Below are 26,143 nucleotides of genomic sequence, written 5' to 3' on the forward strand. Positions count from 1 at the left end.
AATTCTGCATGCTTTATAGCAAACCTCCCCCGCCACTCAAAATAGACACCATGTGCATGTCTAGGGAGGCTGTAGAATAATAACTCACAGCAAATATACCCAGGTTATATGCTTTTTATTTCCCCAAAAGGTTGCTTATGTTATGGTTACATATTGCTCTAATTCCATGATTTTCAACACTGTAGGCATGTCTACTTGGAAGTAAGAGCCATTAAGCCTCACTGACTTGCAGCCTAAATGTTAATAACAGCGCAGATTTTCTCTACCACGTATCACAAGTTTAGATTCTCTGGTTATTCCAGGTTGGTTTAGTATAGAATGAAACTTTTCTGTCCCCTGAACCAGATCGTGGGAAAATGGACATAGTTGGATTTTCAGGATTTAAGCAGCAGGCTGGTTTTTAAAGAATGGACCCAAGTAAATTTTGGCTGCAATTGTCTAACTTAACTGGGATCATATCCTACTGAACACAGTGAGCACTGCTCCTGAGTCAACCTGCATAGGAAGTTGAGATATTATGTTGTACAGAGCAAGGTTCCCCAAAATTCTGAGTTTGTTTAGTCCATGATAAGCTTGTGAAGTTGTCTTCGAACCCAGCCCAAATTCTTAGGAATGTCAATGAAGCAAAGTCAAGAAATATCAATATATAATCAACATTTATTAATCAGTCACCATTGCTAGGTTTATGAAATGTAAAAATAAATAAAGAATACTGTTATAGTGTGGTATCGTCTTATTAAATGCAAAGGTTCCTCGCTGGCATGAGAGGTGCACTCTGTACATGCTCATGCCTCCCCCCCCAAGACTCATAGTTACAAAAGATTTATTTTTATTTTTTATTTTGCACAGTCCCACTGACCCCACGGGTCAATATCAACCGCTTTGAAGACCTCTGTTTTAGGGCAGAAACGTGTTTTCGATAAAAGCTGGAGAAGGAGTGTTGTCGTCTGCTAGTAAATGGGTATTTTAATGTATTTGCTTCTCTATTTCTGACTTGCTGAGGTGCCTTTACATGTCTTTTGTACTTCAGTCTTAGACACATGTAATTTGTAAGTGAGCTCTCTCTCTTGAGTAGGCTTGTCCAGGATTGAAGTGCCCAAAACAGTACTTATTGTGATGCATCCTTAACGGTGAAAGGGGAGCAGTGGGTTAGGAATGCTGCCTTGCTTTTTGAAATATCTGTGTAGAGTTTTCAGGGCAATGGTTTTATTTCAAAGTGCCTCGGGGACAGTCAAAACGTTGCTTTTTATGATTTAACACAGGCCAGCAGCTTCTTCCCGTGTGTGTGTGTGTGTGTGTGTGTGTGGTGAGTGAGTGACAGAGCATGCTTGCTCATGTCAAAATAGAATACGATAAAACTATTTTGAAGCTGGGTTTTTATAGACAAGCTGCCAGGTCTGTGAAGAGGGAAAGGTATAAATACCATTTCAAGCATTAACAGGATCGTAATAGTTTCTGAGTCCTCTTATGGCTGCCTATAAAAACTGTTTGTGCCATAAATAGTGTGGTTTAATCTAGCGTGCTGACTTCATCTAGAAAATAAAAGGAACTCCATTGCGATATTAATAATACTGCTTGCTTACATATATTTTCTGAGCCTACAGGAATTTTTGTCCTTACACTTAGAATAAAAAGCATCAAAACCTGCTGCCCAAACATCTTTCATTAATGCTGACTTGAGTAAACTTTGACAATTCTGCCCCTGTCAAGTATACCAACTCTGCTTTGCACCATAGTTGCTCTCAAGAGAGCTCCGTCTTTGATTCCAAGAATTGCTGCTCTACACTTGTAACTGAACAGCTTTGGCTCATGAGAAACATCTGCCTCCCTTTAATCTCTTGGGGATCCTGAGCAGTGTAGCAGTTCATATCTCTCCATTGGGACACTCAACTGGAAATGTGTTCTCTAGGAAAATAGCATTCCTGTACTGAGAGATCTTGATGGTGCTTCATAATTTTGTCAATTAAATATTTAGCTTAGGGGCTATGTGTTCGAGAAGTTCGGTTTGCTGTATTGATTCATAAAAATAATTCTAACAAAGGCCTCCTATTTCTGTTTTTCCTTATAATTTTATTTTTGCAGCTGATTTTCAGCAAGTACCCTGTTTAAACCGAGTAAGGGCTTGGTGGGTCCGTAAGCTGTTCAGAACTTAGAATTGTAAAGTTGGAAGGGAGCTCCAGAGTCACCAAGTCCAATCCTCTGCAATGCAGGAATATTTTGCCCACCATGTGCCTCAAACCCACAACCCTGAGATTAAGAGTCTCCTGCTTTACCAACTAAGCTATCCTGGCAGAACTAAACTTGTTTTAGGCACAGACTTTGCTCCCTTGACTCAAGCCTTCTCGCAAGTGGACTGTACCATTCCAGGCTATGGGTGGAAATTCACATCCCTTAATGCTTCTCTCCATAACAAAATTCCCCTCCCCTTAAAAGGTTTTGATCCTAGTATTTTCCTCTCATGTTCAGGGCATTTCTTCGTGTGGAGGAGCATTTAAAAAAACCACAGAGTTGGAGATGGTACAGTCCACAGACACATGCTTTCCCTCTCATATCTCTCCTTTGGGCGCAGGCAAGGAAGCGAGTGAAGTTTCTATGGGCCATGAGATGAAAAGCTCTTCGGAGTGTGATCTTGACTCTTACCCCACCCCGAAAGAAAGTACCATTCTAGTTCTCACCGACCTTGACTAATTATTCCATTAGTCATGCACTCTGAACCACATGCATGGGCCTGGGCCAAATCCTGGGGGCTGTAAACATAAGCAGTCGCTTTTATGATGCCAACAGACTACTGTGTCAGCTCCTAAAGCTGAATTCTATTGCCATCATCATCGTTAAACAGTGGGGCCTATTGTTAACTAATGTGTCAATAAAGAACTGGAGGAAGGGCCATAGCTCAAAGATTGCAAAATGTACCAGAATTAATCTCCAGGTAGGGGCTGCAGCCATCCAGGGTCTTTGTTTTGTACTGAGCTAGATGAAGGATGGTCTTGAATGTGAAAGCTGCAGTAGATCCAGGATGGAATATAATGCACCCATTGTTTTAGCATTTCAGGATGCAAGTTTTGTTCCTGTAGACCCTTCATGGTCAAGATGTAGCTCCTCCCTCCCATTATTTGCTCAGATCTTGAAACCGAATACTTTTTTCTCACTCTGCCGGCTGTGTGTTGAGTCCACCTGACACGGAAGAGGCATTATCATGGACTTTTCACACATTGGTGGGGTGGTCTCTTGCCTTGGCGCAAAGCTCTTCTGGAAAATGCCAGCACTGTGCAAAACCATGAGTGAGAAGTTGGTGCCTGTTCAGAGGCACTTGCAAGATAGCTTGCAATAGCAGCTGATGGACAGAAAGCAGTTTTCGATGGAGAGGTAGTGAGAATGAGGTTCAAAAGGCAAGGCAACTGTTAATGGCAAGTGTGGAAGGAGTTGAAGTGTAAGTGGTTGGTCTTCTTGGTCTTCTAACTCAGTGTTGAACTGGCTGGCAACAGCTCTCAAGTTGAGGGCTGCAGACAGGGAGACTTCCCCAGTGTTGAAGGTTGAACCTGGCACCCTTTATGTGCCAAGTGTGTGGCGTTCACCAGCTCTGCGTGGTGATATCCAGAACTGAACCTGAAACCCTTAGCATGGGCCCCTCGCTGCTTAAGTCCTGCTTCTGCTGGGTTGCTTTTGTGAAAGTCTCTTCTAAAGATGGTGGCTTGGTTGGTGGCAAGGGACTCTGTTTGAGGCAGAAAGGAAAGCGGGGGGGGGGGACGACGACCCAATACTTGGTGGATTATTAGCAGATTGCATAGTAATGCATTAACCCGTGAACATGTTGGCATACAGTTCTGCAAGGGGTACTGTCAGATGGCAATGGTGGTTGCTCGTGAGTAACCAGGCAGGACTCTGACCTGTCTTTTACAGGTTTTATTTAGGTGCGAAAACTATTTACAGTGCAGAACCACAAGTTCATGTCTGCCTCAATTGCTAGCAGAATCGGGGAGTGGTCGTTTCCGGGTCCTCCCCCAGTATAAGAGCTTAGTCACCCCCAGCCTTTTCCTTCCTTCTTTGCTTTTTTACACCTCTGTGCAAGGTGGGTGATGGAAGCGGCATGCTTCCCTCCTGGCCGCCTTGGCCAGGAGCAGTGCTGAGGCTCCCAGCAGCATCCTCTAACCCTTTCCCCTCCTTTACCCGGGAGGTATGGTGCTGGGGCTGACGAGGTATGGTGCTGGGGCTCCCAGCAACGTCCTCTGGTCCCTTTTCCACTGGAGGTGTGGCTTTCCCCACCGCAGGAAGAGGAACTGCTTTTCAAGATTTTCAGAGGTTCCCTGTATCCCAACTGCCCCTCTGCCTCCCTTCCTTGTTCCGATGGCAGTCCCCTGACAGGTCCCCTAGTCCAGGGATGTGGGATCCTTTTCACACCCACACAGGGTAGAGAGAGCAGTAAACAGAACTGCTGCCCTCCTACAGTAGGGTGGTTACTATGCACACTCAGACACACCCCTCTAGCCTGCATCTGAGCAAGGAAAATCATGATCGGAGTTCAAACGCACATTCCAGCCATGCAGAAACATTCGGGGTGCAAAGCAGAACAAGTCCTGGGAAGACTTTTGAGGGCCAGGAAGGGAGTGGCCTGGAGTTGCCTTCCCCATTCTGTTCACCTGTTACTCACATGCAGAACAATCCCAGTTTAAAGCACAAGCTAGACTGCACTTCTTTGACTGGACACTGCATCCCTCTGCTAAATAAAACCCCAACCAATGAGCAGATGCAGACTCATAGAGGCTCCACACACAAGCAGGATTCCTTTGCAGAGGGTTATTTTGCAGACTGCCATATTCAACGTTCAGGATTCAGAGGGTGGGGTAGTGCAGGACCGCTACTGCTTCAGACTGCGAGCGTTGAGTGTGGTATAATGGTTTGTGCGTCGGGCTATGGCCTGGGAGACCAAGGCTCAAATCCCCACTCAGTAGCCATGACTCAGTGACCTTGGTCCAGTCTCTGTCCCCCAGTCTACCTTCCCTCATAGGGTTGTTGTGAGGATAAAATGGGAAGGGGAGAGACCACATACACCACCCAGAGAAAAGGTGAGATATGAACATAGTAAATAAATAACTCTTCAGTAGGGCCATATCTGACTTTTTATTGCTCATTAACAAATTTATTGTGGCAATAAGCACTAAGCTTTCAGATACATCATAATAAATGTACCATAATATTGTGAGTGGGTGGTATTTATGAAGGCCTAGAACCAGGCTGGAGCCTTTCCTAGGCCTGACTAGGTCTGGGCAATATCTGGTTTTCAACTTTGTGATATATATCCCCAGGTAAACATTACAATATACTAATGTATCACAATGTCTGAAATAAGGGTGGAGCTATGTAGAGGCATTGGCTGGCTTCATGGTTTTCCGCACATTGTGATTTTTTGCATAGCATGTACACATCATGATTTGCAATATATTGCCAGGTCAAAAATTACAAAACGGATATCATGATGTGGACTTCAAACCAGTTTTCAACAATATATCAATATATTGGCCATCCCTATCCCTGATTGGAGCTGCCAGGGGTTTGATCCTGGAACAGTTCCCATGCAAAGCATTTCATCTCCCACTGAGCGATAGCCTATCCCCTCAAATGGCTTATGTGGTTGCTCTTCGTATGTATTGTAAGAAACTCACATTGTAATAAAAATACGGTTTCGAGAAGGCAAACTGAAGTCCTTTGTATTGCACTTCAAGCTTGAGATGGCCTGGGGCTGAAATCTCCAGTAGCACCATCCAGAAATTCGCTTCTTGGTAGCAGAGGCCAAACTGACAGATGTGCTTAGACTGTGTACGTGACCAGGTGGCCTCTTTATGGGTACCTGCAAATTATTAAGTTGAGATATAAACTGAAAACCTTCAGGCTCGTTTTACTTCCAACGTATTGATCATGGAGCCAAGTCTCTGACCTATGCTCCTGCCATTGAAGACATTAGCTGATGTGTAATCAGCCTACCAGCATTTTAATTGCCCTCCCTGTTTGTGGAATTTTTTCTGTATTGGGGATTGTGGGTCCACTCTTAACAGCTTGGCTGTTTATATTCATAACGTAGGTAAGCCCAATGAGATAAGGTTGGTGCTTTGGACCTCACCACCTTTCCGGGTACCTCTTAACATGCCTTGTGGGTCAGGATTCATGTTTTAAGCTGTACCACACAGTTGTCAAAGGGCAAAAGTGTTTATGTATGAGGGTGATAGACAGGCCATAACTCAATAAATAATTTGTGAATAGTACACTTTATTCACTATTTAGGGAACAAAATAGAGACTGCTTAATTACAAAACTTTCTAAATGGTATACATAATAAGATTATTGTTACAATCCATAAAATGGTTCAAAGCACGAGTATACATAACTTAATATTCAATAAAATACAGGTAAAATAAGTGAAACTTTGGAAACAGACGTAAATAACTAAATTATATTGCATTATATTATTTTAATTAAAGTGTCACTACTCACAAAAAAGAAATGGCAGGATTGATGCCCTAATTTTTAAAATACCATTCATCCCAAGCCTAGTTTAGTAGGTCACTTTGCTGAAAACAATGGGAAGTTTCTTTTTTCTTGTTTTAAAAAACAGTTTGATAAGACTTTTCCTTATCAAATAAAAAGAAACAATACAAACTTGAAGCATACAACTGTGTGTGGTCACAGCAAATGTAAGAGCAATTGAAAATCTCCCACAAATACACCATCCGTAAGACAGAAACGCTAAATGAAGTTTATTTGCTTGTTTCAGTTGACTTGTTCAGAGGGAGGGAGTAATAAGGAAAACGGGGCATGTGGAAAGCCTTCCTTTCATCAGTCAACTGCTCTGAGAGACTCTTGTTCAGGTACTGCTACTTGATTTGTACAAACTGTGTAGATCCCAGAGGAGATTCCGGCTCTGCTATCCGGCGGGGAGCTTAAATTCCATTGGCTTCAGGGAGAGTCACTTTGCCTGCACACGACAACACATTCAAACATGTAGTACAGCCACAAATCCTTTTATTGGGAGAGTGGTTTGTTTTTAACATGGGGTCACATTGACCAGAGAGCATAAACAGGGACATGTTGCAAAAGATTCAGATTACTTGAGAGTTGGGGTAGTTTGGGCACGGTATCAAGTGTCCCAGCTTTTTGTCCTTGCTAGGCTGGCCAGTAGTGATGTATGGAAGTGAGAGCTGGACCATAAAAAAGGCTGATTGCCAAAGAATTCATGCTTTTGAATTATGGTGCTGGAGGAGACTCTTGAGAGTCCCATGGACTGCAAGAAGATCAAACCACTCCATTCTTAAGGAAATCAGCCCTGAGTGCTCACTGGAAGGACAGATCCTGAAGCTGAGGCTCCAATACTTTGGCCACTTCATGAGAAGAGAAGACTCCCTGGAAAAGACCCTGATGTTGGGAAAGATTGAGGGCACAAGGAGAAGGGGACGACAGAGGACAAGATGGTTGGACAGTGTTCTCGAAGCTACTAACATGAGTCTGACCAAACTGCGGGAGGCAGTGGAAGACAGGAGTGCCTGGCGTGCTCTGGTCCATGGGGTCACGAAGAGTTGGCCATGCCTGAACGACTAAACAACAAACAACAACAAGGCTGGCTTGAAGTCAAAGGGAGAACCCTCCCAAAGCGGGGTTTTCAGACAGTGGCTGCAGCATCCTGTTTTGTTAAGGATCAGTTGCAGCCAATCCCAAGTGAGGTTTCCTGGCCAGCCTAGCTTGGCTCAGCTCCACTTGGGAGCCCCTGAGTGGGACTTCATTTCATGCCCAATTTAAAAGTCACCAAATACAGGGAGCAACCAGGACACCGTTCGAGGCTCCCAGTGATTGCTTTGCAGCTGCAGCATCACCTGCCCTCACCCCGTATCCCATACGGCATCAGGTGTGGGGCAGGTGGGGAACCAGCCCCCTCCCAGGCCAGATTAGGCTCACAGGTTCCCCACGGCTGCCCTGTATCATGGAAACATTCGCCTTGTGCCTGGTGCTGGGATATATAGTTCCTGAGGCAGAATGCTTGGATGTCTTTTGCAGATGCAGAACCTTTGCTTTTCCGACTGCAAGAATGGCTCCGTAGCTTCTCCGCACTCGACCACGTTTTCCATAACAGTTCCTCCATGCATTCTGTTGGGGTTGCTTAGTAACCTCATTCTTACACTCCTTGTTATGCAACTTAACTTGTGTTTGGTCTGTATTAACATGCTACTGTTGACTTCAAAGGAAGGGTGCAGCCTTGGCTGGAGTACAGCATCAGTCATTCTCTCCACCTCTTCTTGACCCATTTTCTGTCTTACCCATCGAGGGAGTCTTGCCAGACTGCAGATAATAAACAGATGTGCCTCTTCCCAGTTGTCTGCCATCCTGTCCTCTCATTTTTAATCTTCAAGAAATAAAGCAGCAAAAGCTGGGCAGCTCTGTCCATGTAAACATGTTATTAAGGGTGAAAAGGAGGCAGTTTGCAGGTCTCCCCAGATGCAGTGTTTATCTTAAGCAGAATGCTTTACGGCATCTTTTAGATATTAAATGGAGATCAGCAGGCATTCCATTGAACCTTCAGTTTTTGGATAACCTATGCAACTGATACCGGTAGTTATCACAGGAACACAACCAGCTGATCTAGTGCCAGACAAGCCAAATAATCATAGAATCATAGAGTTGGAAGGGACCACGAGGGCCATCTAGTCCAACCCCCCTGCAAGGTCTGTCGCCCAATATGGGAGCCGAACCCACCACCCTCCGATTAAGAGTCTTCTGCTCTACTGACTGAGCTGTATGGCAGCAGGTAAAAACATAGGGTTCCCTAGCTTGTAACGTCTTCCAAAGTGACTGGTAGTATTTCTGCATGCAAGGTAAGGCTGATTGGCTTGCTTGTTTCCATATTTTAAAAACATTATATCCCACCCTTTTGACCCTGAGAGTCATTTAATCTAACTCCCTGCAATGCACTAACATCAAGGCTTAAAATAGCATCAAATAGTGCCTGAAACTCACTCAACAGGTGCTAGGCAAGCACCCCTCTGCAGAATATTCCTGAGTTGGGAGCCACCACCAAAAAGACCCACTTCCTTGTTGCCTCTTGCCTAACCTATGGTGGCAAGGGCTCCCAAAGTAGGATCAGATTGTCCTTTTGGTGCCTGTGACCCAAGCCATGTAAGGTTAAAGCCTCACCTTTGAATTGTGCCTGACATCTGATAGGTTGGCAAAATAAGCAAGGGGAGCAGCCAGGAAAGGAAGCTGAGATTGCAAGGGCAGCAAATTGTTTTCCTGGGGGGTCGCTTTGAGAAGGAAGTGAGGTGGTGGGCCTTCTCTCCACCCTATTGCCACTCCCAGAAGTTCAGTTATTGCAAACACCATTTTAGAAACATAGGGAACTCATCAATAGACCCAATGGTCGGTCTAACTCAGTACTGTCCACCCAAGAGATGGGGAACCTGTGATTTCCAGATATTGCTAAACAACCAATTCCCCAATGCTCTGCACCACACAGCCCCAGACTTCTTTTGCCCTTGGGTTGAGAAGGAAGGAAAGTGTAAGGAAGTCAGTGCTACTCTTCAATAGGCCAGTTGTTTATCCCTGCCTTAGAAACATGTAGTGGGAAAGAACTTCACAGGTCACCAATGCCCTCTTTATGAAGCAAGAATGCTGTGTCATGTAAAATGCATAATTGCTGACGTCTGATAACGCATCTTCACCTCACACAGTCAAATTAAAGCACCACTGCTTTAAAATTGTCACTTTTGCTCAAATCCTCGTGATATCCTGGACTTGTTTGGAAAAAATACTCCCCACCACTTCCTGCAGAGGCCAAGTCCTTGCTATCTATTTACAAAAGAGATTGGCTTGCCAAGCTGAACCTGAATGATAAGGAGGAAAACAGATCCGACACTATGTAGTTTGCAGTGGGGTTAAGCCAAAATCAACAAACCTCTCCGTTAACCTGAGATGCCTGTACATAACCTGAGATGCCTGTACAGCTAAAAAACACACACCTGTTTTGGGTTTTCCCCACTCCTCCTTTCTGAAGCAAAAACAACCTAGGGTTTCTGGCAGGATTCATGTACCTGCTGGCAGATTCAGGTTCCACAGTTAAAGTTGATTTGCTGCTCTTGAGCTACAAACCTATCCCACCCCCAATGTGACTTTTGAGGATAAGGAATGTGATGGGACAATCCCTTGCTTGACGCAGCATCCATCGGTCTTCCTGCAAACAAATCAGAATAAATGCTTAATAAGCAGTTGCCTGGAAGGGACTGCACAATCCTGCTTCACCTTAAAAGGTGAACAGGTTTATTGTTTGCCTCTTGTGGACTTGAGTCCACTTCATCAAATGCTGAAGTGCAATCCTCAGTTGTCAGGTTACATCTATTTTTCCCCCAAAAAAATTTAAAATTGATTTTCCAAAAATTTTAAACAAACATAGATCTTAACTGTACTTAACCCAATCTTAGTAACATTGTTAAGTGACTTCCTCAAATCCCCCTGGCTGAATTTCAGTGTATATCATTGTAACAGTTTTCCAAAACAGATTTCTCATAAAATTAACTTAATCACTTAACATCTTTCTTTCTTTTCATTTTAACTTTAAACATATTCTTCTACAACATCACATATTTAAATCCTAAGCTTATTTGTTATTTGCAAGTTTTTCCAATTAAGTTATCTTAGCATATTTAACTAAATAGTCTTTAAATTTCATCCAATCTTCCTGGTACTCCTCCTCCTTCTGTTCGCGGATTCTTCCAGTAAGGTCGGCTGGCTCCGAAAAGTCCATCATCTTCATCTGCTGTTCCTCCACTGTTGGGACTTCTTGAGTTGTCAGGTTATATCTAGGCTTGGTTTATACATGCCGCAGAATGAATGTTGAAGCGCTGAGACAGTAGACTGATGCTGCTGTTACTTCAGGCTGCAGGAGAATGACCACATTCTGAAATCTCCTCTCTTTTCATTTTAAAATTTCAACTGATTTTTAAACTTATTACATTGTTGTGTTTCTTGCACACTGCTTGGGGACAGTTGCAACTAAGTGGTATGTAAGTGGTTTATAAACATATACCGTATTTCCCCCTGTATAACACATCCTCATGTATAAGATGAGCCCTATTTTGGGGGACTCCAATTTAAGAAAATGGGGGGAGATGGCCCAGAGTTGTTGAGCTTTTTTGGGGGGGGGATCACGGGTGCAACCAAACACCCATCCCCCCTATGCACTATCCATGTATAAGACGACCCCCAATTTTGAACATTATTTTGCAGTAAGAAAACTTCGGTTTATACATGGAAAAGTACGGTAAATATAAAAAATAAAAATTGAGCACAAACAGAAAAGCAGCATGCCTGGCAATCAGACTGTGATTGGGACGTTTCTCTCTTGATATGCTTGTCCCCTGTTGCACAAAGACTTTTATATTTTTAATCTGGAGGAATATCCCAAACTGGGATTTCCCCAGATTTTTGCGGCCTGATGTGCTGCAGTCCATTTTGCCACCCCATCCGAAACTTGTTCTTCTGCATGCATGGACTTGGCATGCAACTTTGATTTTTTTTTTACTTTAGTTCAAATTGCTCTGGAAGTTGTTTTTCTGCAGGGTTCTTCTATCTGAGGTCAAAGCAGAATGCCATTAAATATAGTTCAGCAACCAAAACAGCTTGATTATATTTTAAGTACCCAAATATTTGGCGAGGGTGACATGGCCTTTCAACTTCTGAACAGGCACATGTCACTTCCCTGGCAAGTCCCTTTGCAAACATTTGCTCTGACCCTCCAAAGGTCTTTGTAGATTGGCTAGATTAATTAATCCGGGAGGGAAAGTCCATGTTTAACTTCTCCAAACTTAAGAAGAGTGTTTCTTGTTTAGGACAGGAGGGAGTCATTGTCAGTTGGGTTGTAACAGTGGGGAACTGAACACCATATAGAGGCAAAATAGCTAAGGGCTTGAGACAAGGAGTCTATCATTGACCTGGGTTCACTAAGAGAAACCGGTAGAAGGATATTGATGATGCAAGGTGTACTGGATTGTGTGTGTGTGTGCATGCGTGCGTGCGTGCCTTGTGGCTCTTCCACAGTGTTTGTTTCTGACAGGCTCACAAGAAGAAAAGTTGTCGAACCACACTTTAAGTAACAGATGTGTAATGATTCAAAACAAAAGGGCAAAAGGCAATCGTTGTTGCATCCCCATTATCTAGTCCAATACTTATAGAAAATGATGGAAAGGTGTGAGGGAAGGTTGAAGAGAAATCTCTTCTCCTTACTCTCCACCCCATAACCATTTAATGTGTGGGTGTTTGTTTTAACAAATGACATTCATAACTGGAGACCACGGTTATTTCATTATCAAAGCTGGCTTTTTCTTTCTATAAATTAGCATTGGTGAACCCATTTATTGGCTTTCAAACTCTGGGTTATCAAAGAGTCCAAGATATTGTCAAGACTCCTACGCAACTTGGGACCGGGATACCTAAAAGATTTCCCAGCCTCTTACATAACCAGTTGGTCGCTATGCTTTGCAGGAGATGCACTCTTGCAGATAACCATTTCACCACCACAAGGTCCATTCTGTATGGTGCAGGATTCATGCCTTTAGTGTGGCAACACCTACACGTTGAAACTCCCTTCCGTTACATAACAGAGAAATGGTGTCTCTATTGTCATATGGGAGTTGCTCCAGCACCATGTTCATTTTGGTTTCTTTCTCTCGCATCTTTTCCAGCTTTGCAATATCATTTTTTAGGTGTGGTCTTAGAGACACAGTATTCCAAGTGTGGTCACACCATGTAGAAGCTTACAGTGGTACCTCGGGTTAAGTACTTAATTCATTCCGGAGGTTCATTCTTAACCTAAAACTGTTCTCAGCCTGAGGTACCACTTTAGCTAATGGGGCCACTTTAGCTAATAGCGCCGTGCCGCCGGAGCACAGTTTCTGTTCTCATTCTGAAGCAAAGTTCTTAACCCGAGGTACTATTTCTGGGATAGCAGAGTCTGTAACCTGAAGTGTATGTAACCTGAAGCATATGTAACCCGAGGTACCACTGTATTTTACCACTTGTATGCATTTAATTTTGATGGCATGGTTTTGAAACCAGCATTTTACATTGGTTTTTCTCTCCCTCCGTCCCCCCTCCCCCTGTTTTTTTTAGTAAGAGAAATTGTAACCTTCTTTAGAGGCCAATTGTTCATTTGTGGAACCACAGAAAGCCCCTGGTCCTCCCCGCCACCTCCCAGTCCTGGTTATGCTTATAGCAGATCATTGCAACGTTGCTATAGAAATAGCCCTTGAAGTCTTGCACAGCTGCTCAGGCTCCTGAAAGCTCAGCAGTTTTATCTAGTTCTGCCTTGGTGAGCACTAGCAAAACGACTTGGGGTTTTGTAACCTTGAAGAATGTAATTTAACACTCCCCCCCCCCCCCGCCTGCAAGCCTCTGTCTCTGGCAGTGCAGCAAAACATGCCTATCAGCACACCTTCTTTTCCAGCCTCTGCTACTCAGATCTCAGTGGTTCAGTATGAATTAGCTTGCAAATGAAGGGCAGAAACTTGCATGCTAATGACAAATATGTTGTCTTCTTTTTCAGCTCTCAAGAGGATGAAAGGCCCATGTCACCGTTCTACCTAAGGTATTTCCGTACTTCTATTTGCTTGTCTCCACTATGTTTCAGCTTTGTAAGAAACTGCTGAGGATGGGAGACAGTCCTTCCTTAGCCAACAAGAGGAATCAGCTGCTCTTCATCCTGGCCAGGTGCAACAAAGCTCTTTTTCACACAACACATAATTAATCGTGGAAATCACTGCCACAAAGAAGTGCCGCAGTCTGCATGTATTCAGTGAAAACATGGAGGGAGAAGTGGTTTCATACATATTGACCCCACCCACTGAAAGCAGCATGGTCAGACAGACACATAAACATTGCGACAGCGGTGACTGGGGCCCAGTCAGACTGGTAGGCCAGTAGGCTGGGAGACCAACAGCAGGGGGAGCCAGAGCTAATAACAAACGTCTCTATGACTTTTCCTTATTTCTGCACATCGGTTTCTCAATCTCAGAATGCCAGGGATTTGTTGCTTATTTTAGCCAGGAGATGTTTAGGGATTTTTCTTCTTCTTCTTTTAAATATTCTAGTGGATATCGTTTGGGAAGGGCTGTGGCAAAGTGATAGGGCATCTGCTTTGCACAAGATCTCTGGCATCTCCAAATAGGAGAGACCCCTGTCCAAAACTTTGGAAAGCCTCTTGCAGTCATTGTAGACAATAATGCACTCTTGGTTTGACTTAGTTTCCCACATTTCTGTGATTATGTAAGGAGATGCCTGTGCAAATGCTTCATATCACACATAGAAACAAATGGAGTTCTGGAGGTCTTCGGGTTTTGAAAGTTGTTTTCCAGGCTTGCTTTTATCATTCCTGGAATATTGGAATACAGGAAAAGCATCTAGGGCATAATCTCCTGATGGGCAGGTCTTGGAAGTGCATTGGTGGTGTGCCCCATTTAAATCAGTATCTTGTTAATTAAAGCAAAGCAATAATCTAGCTTTGTGACATAATTCCCTGTTGCACAGCTTGTTTCTTTTTGTGACTTCGCTTAGCATCATAATGCACCCCTGATTACATTTGGCAGCTTGTTTCTTTAAAAAGAAAGGAAGGAAGGAAGGAAGAATGGCTGCTCAGTGTCACACACCAGAAATGCGTGGTTTGCCAAGAGGAGTTAATTTGGCAGGGAAGATGGCCACAAGCTGGCCAACGGCGGGTGCTTCGCTGCCTGAGAGCTCTTGTGGCAAGAGGCAGCTCTTGCTGCTTCAACAACTCCTGCCATTTATCTTCCCTGCCTTGCTGCAGAAACCAAAGGGGGGGGGGGTAATTGCCCTGCAATGATTCCATGCCAGAAGCTGCTTTGCAAGACATCTATTTTCTTTTCCCACCCTGCCGTTTTGCTGACTTCCTGCCCCGCTGCGCTTGCCTTGATGTAGACATATTTATGCGATAGAACAACTGAGCAATTAACGTAAACACATGGAGGGTGTGGGCTGCAGCTTTTATACAGTACACAGAGTACAATGGTCGAGAGGAGAGACGGTTATGTAACATGCAGGGTGGGTGCAAACAAGAGCTGTCCATATTCCAAGGACTGCAGGGTGCTTTTTCTCTTGCCAGCTGGCAGGAACGCTATGTATATGCCTTTTTTTATTCTTCTTATCATTGGTGCTGCAAATGTTGCAGAGTTTCTGATGAGCACAGCAGCTTGTGTTCCTTAACGATCTCCTCTCTCCCATTTCAGTCAAGGGACGTAACCTAAAGAGCACAGCGAAATGATTAAACAAACATCTGTAACATTAGAATCTTAATTGTCTGAAATTCATTTTAGACTTGGTGCACTCTTAAATCCCCCTCCATGTGGGTGCAGCCCTTTGTAAATACAAGTGCAGACATCTGCTTAACCTTGAGCCAGTTTCTACAGCCCTATCTGTAAAAGTAGACAAATAACCAGAGGCTTTCAGTCAAAGATTTGGCCTGTTATTTGCTCTGCACATCTTCTCCCTACCTGTTGCGTGTCTGTCTTCTTCCTTGCCTTGTCCGCTGCATTCTTGCAGCCCTCTTCCTGTTCCAGCTCTCCTTTCCTAGATTCCTCTGTCTCTGTTTCCCTTAGCACAGCCTCCGCCAATCTGGCACCTTCCAGATGTTTTGGACTACAACTCTCAGCCAGCCCAGCTGTGCACCTGACCTCCCATCTCTATGGCAGGTTGAGACTCTAAGCAAGAGAGCAGCTAAGCCAATGGTAACCAGTGGCTTGACCAGCCCCACTGTGACAGACAGGCAGGTAGCTGAGCCAATCACAGCTGGAGTTCATCACCACCATGACCACTGCTTAGCGCACTGTAATATAGGTTTTTTTTAACAACATAAAACAATATGCTATTTCTCAATTTTGTGGTGGTGCTAAATTGACACAAGAATCTTGCACGCCAAAAACACTGTTTATATGACTCAAAGCAAATAGCACTTGGAACCGTGATTGCCTTCCCTCCATTGTTTTAGTAAGAGCAACAAAAACTATATTATATTATCAAACATGTAATGCAATTCCATTCAGATCAACAGGAATATTGTCATCCGTTTTAGGAGGTGTCAGTTGTAGCTTAAAACATGAAGCTGCCATGTTATAATAGGTTAAAAGCCAAGAGGATCATTGTTTGGTTTTCTAAATATTTGTACAAAGAAACTTTCTGTGCCTTGTCTTTTGCTTGGTAATCCTGGGTTTATATTAGCACTGAGATTCTTAGATAAGCAGGGCGTACTTCAGAAAACTGAAAACAACAGGTGATGAATGTCAACAGGGGTAGATAAGAAACTTTCAGAGCAGGGCCTGGGTCTCCAGGTGTTTAGGTCAGCCAAGTAGAAAGGATCAGTTGTAGAGGAGAAAACCATGTTCTGTGTTGGACTTTAGAGATGCTTCGCAGAGGCAGCAAAACAAAATTTGACATTGTGAATGGCTTCTGTCCATGAGCCAGAGAAAGACTTAATTCCTATTATGCTAGTGGGTACAATGTATAGAGAAGGGACATCTAAGACACAGGCCCCTTTCCTTTTCGTATTGAAAATAACAGGCTCGTCTCCTGAAGGAGGCACCAAGTCTCTTCTAGAGCAGGATTTGCCAGTACTGTGTCTGTGGGTGCTAATATATCTGCCAGTTATTGCCTTTGGTGTCTGAGAAAGGCCTCATTCAACATCCCATCAAAAATACAAAATGCATGAGGGACTCTATGCTGTTCCTGCACCAGCAGTTCCTGTTTGTTCTAGCTCAGCATCTCCTACATAACCCCACGGCAGCCATTTTTTAGTTATGCCACGCCACCCCAGCAGCCATTTTGTGACTGGCGCCCACAGAAACTTCCTTCTCAGAATTCCAAATATGTCCTTGCAGTCCAAAAAGGTTGGCGATCCCTGTTCTAGAGTGGGAAACAGGGTGGGGGTGGTGATGGTCCCTCAGAAGAAGTCTGTCTTTTGGTTTGCTTTCGTGACTCTGGGCTCCAACAACTGTCGTCGTTTATTAGGAACTCTGAAATGCTCTGTTTTCAAAGTGAGCTAATTTAATTTGTTTTTGTTTTTAAAAAAGGTTGATTTGAACTGGCACCCAGATCTCAGCAGGGCTTACTACCAATAAGCTGAGGCCGTATCAGTGTTTTTGGGGAGTTAGGGTTAGACGTTGCTTTTTTACTTTTGCAGAGTGGCGTGGCGGTTGGAGTCTTGGATTCGAATCCTTGCTCGGCTGTGAAGCTCACTGAGTGACCTTCGGCCAGTCACTGCCTCTCAGCCTCATGTGCCACACAAGGTTGTTGGGATTAAGTGAGGAGGAAGAAAATCATATGGGTTCACTTTAAGCTCCTTGGAGGGAAAAGGTGGTTTATAAATTCTGCAAATAAATGAGAATGGTGTCACACTGAGTGAGTTTAACAGGCATGATTTTGTGCCTGAGGAACACCTCCCCCCCCAAAAAAAATCTAATATAGGAGAGTCCATGCCTTGGGTGGAGAGAGCCTAGACTTGCCAAAGTGAATAATACAGGAGAGGTCCCTGTGGCTAGACTCAGCGAAAAGAAAATCTTTGCACGCCCTCCCGGAGCACAGCTAGGCTTTCAGCTGCAGGTGTCGCTGCTCACAAATCCCCAGTGATGATTTGATTAGAGGAAAGGGGGAGGAAAGTGCAAAAGTAAATAATTGCTTTCTGCCTGGACTAGCTTCCTCGATAAGAAAAGCACCCGCCTTGCAAACACACCAGGGCACACGATGACAGACTGTGAAAATGCTGCCGGAAAGCTAGACTTCAGCCTTGCCTTGTCCCCTTTTAAAAGCTGATTGATCTGCAGGTGCTTGTCTCTATGCTGTAAACAAAAAGGCCTCACCTTCTCATTTCCTTGCATCGAAGCTGCTGCTGCTGCTGCTGCTGCTGCTGCTGCTAAAAGACACAAGGTCAGGCCATGTTTGCTGTGGTTCCTGGTCAGTTGGTATCTCTGCAGATACATATGGCCAGCATGAGTACCATACAGATGTTGTCATCGTGTTGCGGCTCCCTGATGACTCATCCTCTGAGTCCCTTCTTTGTGTGCCTCTTCCACACGGGGCCGGAAGAGTGGCAACACGAGAACAGGGCCTTTTCTGCAGTGGCTTCCCATTTGTGGAATGCTCTCCCCAGCAAGGCCTGGCACCTTCATTATATATCTTTAGGTGCCAGGCCTTTGGCTGATTAATACTCTATGGCCTTTTAAATGTATTTGTGGGAGGGGGATGTTATTGTTTCATTGTTTCTGTTTTGACTATCTCTCTTGTGCTTTTATCGTGTATTGTTATCTTGAGATCTTTGGATGAAGGGCAGTATATAAATCTAATAAATAAATAAATATTTAGTGGCAAACCCGGGTTTTCCTCTGGGTAAAGTGTGTCCTTGTACACCTGACCCTGTAAGACTGGACCACAAATAAAGAAAATAATAATATTTATTTATTTATTTATACATACATACATACATACATACCCCGCCCATCTGGCTGGGCTTCCCCAGCCACTCTGGATGGCTTCCCAAAAAATATTAAAATACCGTAATACATCAAACATTAAAAGCCTCCCTAAACAGGGCTGCCTTCAGATGTCTTCTAAAAGTCTGGTAGTTGTTGTTCTCTTTGAGATCTGGTGGGAGGGCATTCCACATGGTGGGTGCCACTACCGAGAAGGCCCTCTGCCTGATTCCCTGTAACTTGGCTTCTCGCAGTGAGGGAACCGCCAGAAGGCCCTCGGTGCTGGACCTCAGTGTCTGGGTAGAACGATGGGGGTGGAGACGCTCCCTAAGAACTAGCGCCTTAACTCGAAGGTCATTTAGTCCAACCCCCTGCGATGCAGGACTCTTTTGCCGAACATGGGACTCAAACCCACAACCCTGAGATTCAGATTCTCACACTGTACCAAGTGAGCTATCCCAGCAGTTCTTCTCTGTTACATTTGTACCCACCTTTCCTTCAAGGAGATCAAGGTGACTTAGATAGTTCTCATCCCCTTCTGATCCTCACAACAACCCTGTGAGATAGGTCGGGCTGAGAGCATGTGGTCGGCTCAGGGTCACCTAGCAAGCTTTGCATTAGAAGAATGTCGCCAGTCTCTACTTTTACTGATGAATAGACTGCTTCTTTCTAGACTAACCCAACACGTTCTGAGTAGCAGCGAGGGGTTCACACATTACAGTGGTACCTCTGGATGCCAACGGGATCCATTCCGGATCCCCGTTCGCATCCTGAAGTGAATGCAGCCCACATCCACAGGTCGCGATTTGCCGCTTCCGCGCATGCACGTGACGTCATTTTGAGCATATGCGCGAGCGGCGAAACCCGGAAGTAATGCACTCTGTTACTTCCGGGTCACTGCGGAGCGCAACCCGAAAAGGCTTAACCTGAAGGGACTTCAACCCGAGGTATGACTGTACTAGAAAGTACTAGCAGGGATGCTTAGCGGTAACTTCGAAGAAGCACACCGGAGACAAACTGTTTGAGAAGCAGGACGCTTGAAGCGTTTCCTTGTTCAGCAAGCGTGTTGTGCTGAGCCTTGCATTTTGCAGCGTATCTGCCTCCCTCAGCGACACCATGTCGTTCTTGTTTGCACACATGCAGGCCAGCCAGCTGGGCGAATTAATTCTCTTGCCGATAAGAGGATCAAGCCCAACGAAATGTTTTAAGCTCATAACAACTTGGTTTATGAATACTGTAGTCAGGCTCTGAACCTCAGTAACATGTCACATGGCCCCTCTTATCTGCAAAGCTGAGTCAGCGGGATGGAGGAGGCGGAGAGAGAGGACTCCGGCACGTCTCAGACCTGACCTTGCCTCCCAGTTCAGAGAGCTTCTCCGAAGACAAGGCTGTGTTCTCGCTTCCTGGGAAGACAAAACTTTGACGATGATAGGTAGCCCCACGGAGAGGTCATTGCAGTAGTCCAAGCAGGAGATAACTAGAGCATGCACCACTCTGGCGAGACAAGTCGGCGGGCAGTTAGGGTCTCAGCCTGCATACCAGATGGAGCTGGTAGACAGCTACCCTGGACACAGAATTGACCTGCGCCTCCATGGACAGCTGTGAATCCAAAATGACTCCCAGGCTGCACAGCTGGTCCTTCAGGGACACAGTTGCCCCATTCAGTATTGTCCTATGTGGCATCACTTACGCCTAGAGAAATCATGTGCATTGTTGTGTCTGGTAAATTGGGCATGTGGCTGCTTTCAGGCCAGTGACATGAGTGCCTTATTTTTCCACAGAAAACGTCCAACGTTCTAAGTCCATTAGGAACAATGAACGGATGCCAATTGCAAATAAGTACAGTGGTACCTCGGGTCAAGTACTTAATTCGTTCCGGAGGTCCGTTCTTAACCTGAAACTGTTCTTAACCTGAAGCACCACTTTAGCTAATGGGGCCTCCCGCTGCCACTGCGCAATTTCTGTCCTCATCCTGAAGCAATGTTCTTAACCTGAAGCACTATTTCTGGGTTAGCGGAGTCTGTACCCTGAAGCGTATGTAACCTGAGGTACCACTGTATTGGGTAGGCTACGCAGTTTCACAGTTTTTAGCTTTATTTAGTGATGTCTGTTAATATAAACTTGCTAAATTAGACCCCTCTCTAGGGCACAGTTGCCCATGCAGTGATAACCTCACAGTCGAATTACTGCAGTGTGCTCCATGCAAGGCGACCCTTTGCCAGAGGCTGCAGCTCATGCAGAACCCAGCAGCAAGGTTGTGGGGACAAACTTGTGGAGACAAACTACGGACAGACAGCACATAGCACCCTGCTTGTTGGATTTGTGTCAGCTGCTCTTGTACTGCTGGGCCACGTTCAGGTGTTGATGCTAATATAGAAAGCCCTGTACAGCTCAGGACCAGGTTACCTGAGAGACTGCCTTATCTAGTAGATCTACACAGTAGATTACTGAAGTTTGCAGGAGAGATTCTCCTGCAAGCCCCAAAAATCTCAGAAGCCAGGTCTGCAGTAATTCACAGTAGGGATTTTACTGTGGGGTGGAGTAGCATTCCTGTCGAGGTAGAACAGATGCATATTTTTTTACAATGTGTGTCTACCAGTTACAGTTTTAGTCTTGTCTTAAATGTTTTTGTGCTTTTAAGCGTTTTTAATAATGTATGCAAATGCCTTTGTCTCAAGGTATTTACACACATTATTAAAAATGTGCTGTTGTTTAGGAGGCAGTGAATTAATGATGTTGGTAGTAGTAGTAATGCTGCAGAAAATTTCCCAGTTTCTCCCAATACAAATCACCCTAAGCAAATAGGGTGTATAGGAAAACTTACCACAAAACACACCAGTGCTCCTGCCACATTGGCACATGATAAGAAGCAGTGCAAGGAGACTGAATCTGCGTTAGGAATGAAAGAGTTGCCATTCACCTAGTTCAGCCTTCATGGGCAGAAAGGCATTTCTGTGAAACTTGCAAGGCAAGCATAAGGGCAGCAGCTCTCTCCTGCTGTTTACCCCTAGCGCCTGGTATACTGCTTCCATACATGGAGGGTCTCTCAGCTGCTTGAAGCCACGGGTCAACAGGTGCATTGATTACACAATCACAGGTGCCTTCTGTGCAAAGCAGGAAGGCAAGGGAGGCCGTGCCTGTAAACAAATGGTGGGCGCGTGTTTCATCCCGATTACATAGTTTGCCAATTGATCTCCCCATTATGCTCTGTGCAATTCAGTCTTACCTTGGTTCTCAAACGGAATCCGTTCCGGGGAAAGAAAAAAAAAAACGGAATCCGTTCCAGAAGTCCGTTCAACTTCCGAAAACATTCAAAAACCAAGGCACGGCTTCCAGTTCCTGCACTCAATCGGAAGCCCCATCGGACGTTCGGGTTCCAAAGAACGTTCGCAAACCAGAACACTCACTTCCGGGTTTGCAGCATTCGGGAGCCAAAACGTTTGAGAACTAAGCTGTTTGGAAGCTAAGGTATGGCTGTATTCACAAGAAGAACACACAGCAAATGCATCTAATGCCATCGCAAATCTGCTAAGCTGCTTTAAGTTAAATGTATGTTCTTTTTAAAAAGCCAGTCTGCTTCTTTTTATGCTGATCATTTTTGAGAGGTGCATATTGTGTTATAAGCTGTGTGTTAAATCTGTGAGAGGCTCTGAAATTTGTTTGCGTGTTGTTTCTAACCTACTCTTATCACGGCAGATTGGTCAGAAATAGTGGCTGAATCATTGCTGCTTTGGAGTTTGCAGTCTGAGAGTTGATTTGCATTTACGTGTTCCATCATTTGATTAATGAAATTCCAAGTGTAACTTGCACTTATGAGTTGGCGCCACAGGTGTATGATGTCTCTAGTAATACCTAGGATTGATGAATTGACAGGTAAAATTGGGGGGTGGGAATTAAGTATCTAAGATGACACATCTTTTTGAAGTCAAAAGAACCAGGACAAGGATGAAATGGTTTTGTAGCAAACAGGATTTCTTTTGTCAAAAGAACTTTCTTCTCCCAAATATACTGTGTAGCCTTGAGATGCTCTGAATTTTAAAGAACTGGTTATGTTTTGTCAGTTTTATCTTATCGTTCAGATTATTCATATGATGCATTTCGTTTTTTTTAAAAGAACAACGTTCTTTGGGGGAGGAACTTACTTTAAAAAAAAACAGTGTAAGTTCAAATGCACAGCTGACAATAACAGACTATAAGGATAGTCTTATAAAACTGGAAGAACCTGGCAACTAAGCATACGCTTCTCTTTCTTCACGCGATAATAAGGCATCTTTGCAAATAATTTGCCAAATGTTACTGGTCCACAATTTGTTGAAAAGAAAATTATGATGCCTTTCACTGAAGTCAGGTCACTCATTCATCTGACATCAAGTGAACAGAAATCAAGTTATATTCATGCATGCATGAAACTGGCCCGAGGTGTGTTTATATTTTGGGAGGCCTTTTTAATTCATTAAACAGATCATTCAGAATTCAAGCAAAGCTCTGGGGTTCTCTAAGCAGCTTTTCTTAATGTTCTTTGAGGCTTACATATAACTTTTGAATTCCTTTCATGCAGTGCTCACGTGTCGCAAGTCAGCAGCAGCACCAGCAGCAGCCTCCCTCCTACTGGAGAGTAAGTGTCTGCTTTTATGTCTTCTTTGGTTTTGAATTGTGCTTGTTATATGTGTGTGCGTGTGTGTTGTTGACTCTGCAAACGCTCAAGGAAAGTATCCTTGATAAAGTTTGCTAGCTCAGAACAAGGCTGTTGTCCTGTAGATATGGCCATCTGTCATAGATGCTTTAGTTGACATCCTTACATTGGAGGGGGCTGGACTGGATGATCCTCAGGATCCCTTCCAACGCTACGATTCTGTGATTCTATATAGTTTGAGACACTTTGATTAGAACATTTTGTGGGTCTTCCTGTGCTTTGGAAGAATTTTGTGCAAGGTTGGGCAGTGTGGTCTACTGATGGGCCACTAATAAATTTCTGGTGGACTACCTAGTGCCTGCTAGGTTGCAAGGCTTCTGATAAAGAATTCCAGACCAAATGTAATATATAGTGGTCCTCGGGTTAAGTACTTAATTCGTTCCAGAAGTCCGTTCTTAACCTGAAACTGTTCTTAATCTGAAGCACCACTTTAGCTAATGGGGCCTGCTGTTGCCGTGGCGCCGCTGGAGCACGATTTCTATTCTTATCCTGAAGCAAAGTTCTTAACCTGAAGCACTATTTCTGGGTTAGCAGAGTCTGTAACCTGAAGCGTATGTAACCCGAGGTACCACTGTATTCCTATCCCTCAGTTTAGGGTAAAATCAATCCAGCAGGATGCTGCTTGTGTTCTTGAGCAAGGCTGGATTCTTAGGGTCACTTAAAACAATGTATATATGCCTTAGCTGTTACAGAAATCTCAAATATGCACCCTTGCTTGTACATAGTGTTTGTAGTGTTTGCTACTTCAACGGAGTTTGCTGCCTCATATGCCTTCAGGCTATGCCCTGGATTGCAGTAGCAGAATTTTTCCTTCTATGTTCTGCTAGAAGAGGTTCTTCTTGATAAATCTACACGTGAGATTTTACCCTCATTTTTGTAGCTCCATCATTCTTAACATTCCTTTGCTTTCTTGCATATTTGTTTGTTGGTTTTACAGATACTTAGAAAAGACAATCCGGTCAGCAGTCGAGCAACATCTTTTTGACGTTCATGGATCCGGCGGTCAAAGCTCTGAAGAATCCGAGTCGGGAACATCATCCACATCGTCAAACGTGTCTGCCCGGCAGCGACGGAGGCATCATAAAGAACAGGATGAAGCCCGAAGGAACAGAGATATGTACGATTGCAATTTCTGCCTCTCTATGTGTTCAGCCTGAAATCTGTAGTGTGTACTAGTACCCAGTATTGGTTTAGATGGGTCAGGGAACTGCCTTGATAGAGAGCAGCTTCAAAGAGCATTAAAAGTGATGCTCTGCCTTGTTGCTGTCACAGTGCTCAGCTGATGGAAACATTTCCAACCCCCTCCCTTTACGTTTCTGGGAGAAATGTAGCATCAGTTTCCGCAAGTAAAAAATTAATGGAAAACCACCACCACCAAAATGTTTCCTCTTATAAAGGTGAACCCAAAATGTAAGCCCTCTTGCAAAACAGGAGTGTTTCCCAATCCCAAGAGTGTCTCAATGATTCTCCCTGTACTAGTAGCCATGCTGAGATGCTTCTCAAGTAAGTAGGTCAGAGATGGGCTAGTGTACAGGCGTACGTGTTTAGCAGCATATAGCACTGCGGTTGGGTGTCGTCCCCCCACAACCTCTGTGCAGCCTTCCTATTGAATTGCAGATCTGCCTTTTTGCGTGTCTTCCAGCCTCTCAAGTCCTTTCATTTGCATACAAGAGCCCCGGCACACCAACCGAATATAAACTTATGAAGGAAACCTTAGCTGAGCGGCATCTGAAAATTGATCCGTTTATAGCATGGCCTTTTTTTTATTAAAAAAAATCCATTGTGGTGAACTGTAAAAAGCCAGAATTTCTGCAGAGCTTATTCTTTTGGTTTTGTGAACTCTCCACAAGATTGACCACAGACCTTAAGCAGAACGTGTGAAGTGGTACCACGTTGAGATATTCAGGTTTAGAATGTCGGGTAGTAAACTAGAAGCCCTGCTTTGGGGTACCTGGATTCAGTATCAAGAAATACATTGATGAAAAACCTCTGTACAAATTGGGCATGATAGATTCCCAGATAAACTTCTATCCTTTCTGTTCAGCAACAACATACCAACCTAGTTTACACGACACCATAAGCCAAGACCAAGTGAATATGCAGGCTCCCAGAGAGATAGATAGATAGATTGATTGAACTCCTTTCTCGCTTCTTCAGAGCCAGCCATCATTCAGTCTAGGCTGATGTGCTAACACTGCAGACATCAAGCTGCGTCCTGGTGAGCCCCAAAAAGGATTGGCAGGGAGAAAAAAGAGCCATGCAGAGTTCTCCTAATCCCTTAGCTGTGGGGATAGTTGTGTCTGCTACATCAGGCCCTATGTAGACATTGGTCCAGTTCACATGTAATGTTAAACCACTAGGAAAACCATCATGATGTCCTCCAGAGGGGGATGGACTCCTGTCAGCCCCAGCCATCAAGACTAGTGGTCACAGATGATGGGAGCTGTCGTCCACAATAACTGGAGGCCGCCATATTGGCTGCTGCTCTTCTTAACCATGATTTAGCATTGCATGTGACTCTGGCCAGTAGGTCACATTGCCAGTAATCACAGATAATGTTAAACCTGGTGGGAAAACTGGACAAGGACAGAAGGGGGAAATGTGAGCCTTCATCTTTCAGCTCAATTGGTTAAGAGCGTGGTGCTGATAATGCCAAGGTTGCAGGTTTGATTCCCATATGGGACAGCTGCTTATCCCTGCATTGCAGGGGGTTGGGCTAGATGATCCTCAGGGTCCCTTCCAACTCTACAGTTCTCCGATTCTTCTCTCATTCCTGCCTAAAAGAAGAAGTCTACGTTAGGGTGCTTTCTTTGGCCTTTCTTCTGCTGTGTCCCCTGGTCAAACATGAGACTGAAGCAACGTGGTTATACTCACTTCTTGAACATGCATACAGTTTAGCAGAAACACCTGCTGGGCTGTCTGTGTTCCAAGTCTGCTTTCCCGTTTACGG

The 26,143-nt window shown here is 44.3% G+C and overlaps 1 protein-coding gene and 1 long non-coding RNA gene across 5 annotated transcripts in view; one reads left to right on the forward strand and one right to left on the reverse strand.

Moving 5' to 3' along the window:
* The window catches only part of FAM13A (family with sequence similarity 13 member A), a 146,057-nt gene that overhangs the window by 78,927 nt on the left and 40,987 nt on the right, over positions 1-26,143 (forward strand). For all 3 annotated transcript variants that reach the window (XM_083756397.1, XM_083756396.1, XM_083756398.1), the window contains 3 exons: positions 13,574-13,615; positions 23,059-23,115; positions 24,131-24,310. In XM_083756397.1, coding sequence (XP_083612523.1) covers positions 13,574-13,615; positions 23,059-23,115; positions 24,131-24,310 — 279 coding nt within the window. The remainder of the gene's footprint in view (positions 1-13,573; positions 13,616-23,058; positions 23,116-24,130; positions 24,311-26,143) is intronic.
* On the reverse strand, positions 15,013-17,877 carry LOC310852946. Of its 2 annotated transcripts, none has more exons than XR_014568470.1 (2): positions 17,148-17,877; positions 15,013-15,283 (listed from the first exon to the last, which is right to left on the reverse strand). It is a non-coding gene; the product is annotated as an uncharacterized lncRNA (long non-coding RNA). The 2 variants fall into 2 exon arrangements; XR_014568471.1 differs by lacking the exon at positions 17,148-17,877 and adding an exon at positions 16,288-16,921.

Source organism: Podarcis gaigeae (genome assembly GCF_964106915.1).
Source record: "Podarcis gaigeae genome assembly, chromosome: 9".
NCBI classification, from domain to species: Eukaryota; Metazoa; Chordata; class Lepidosauria; order Squamata; family Lacertidae; genus Podarcis; species Podarcis gaigeae.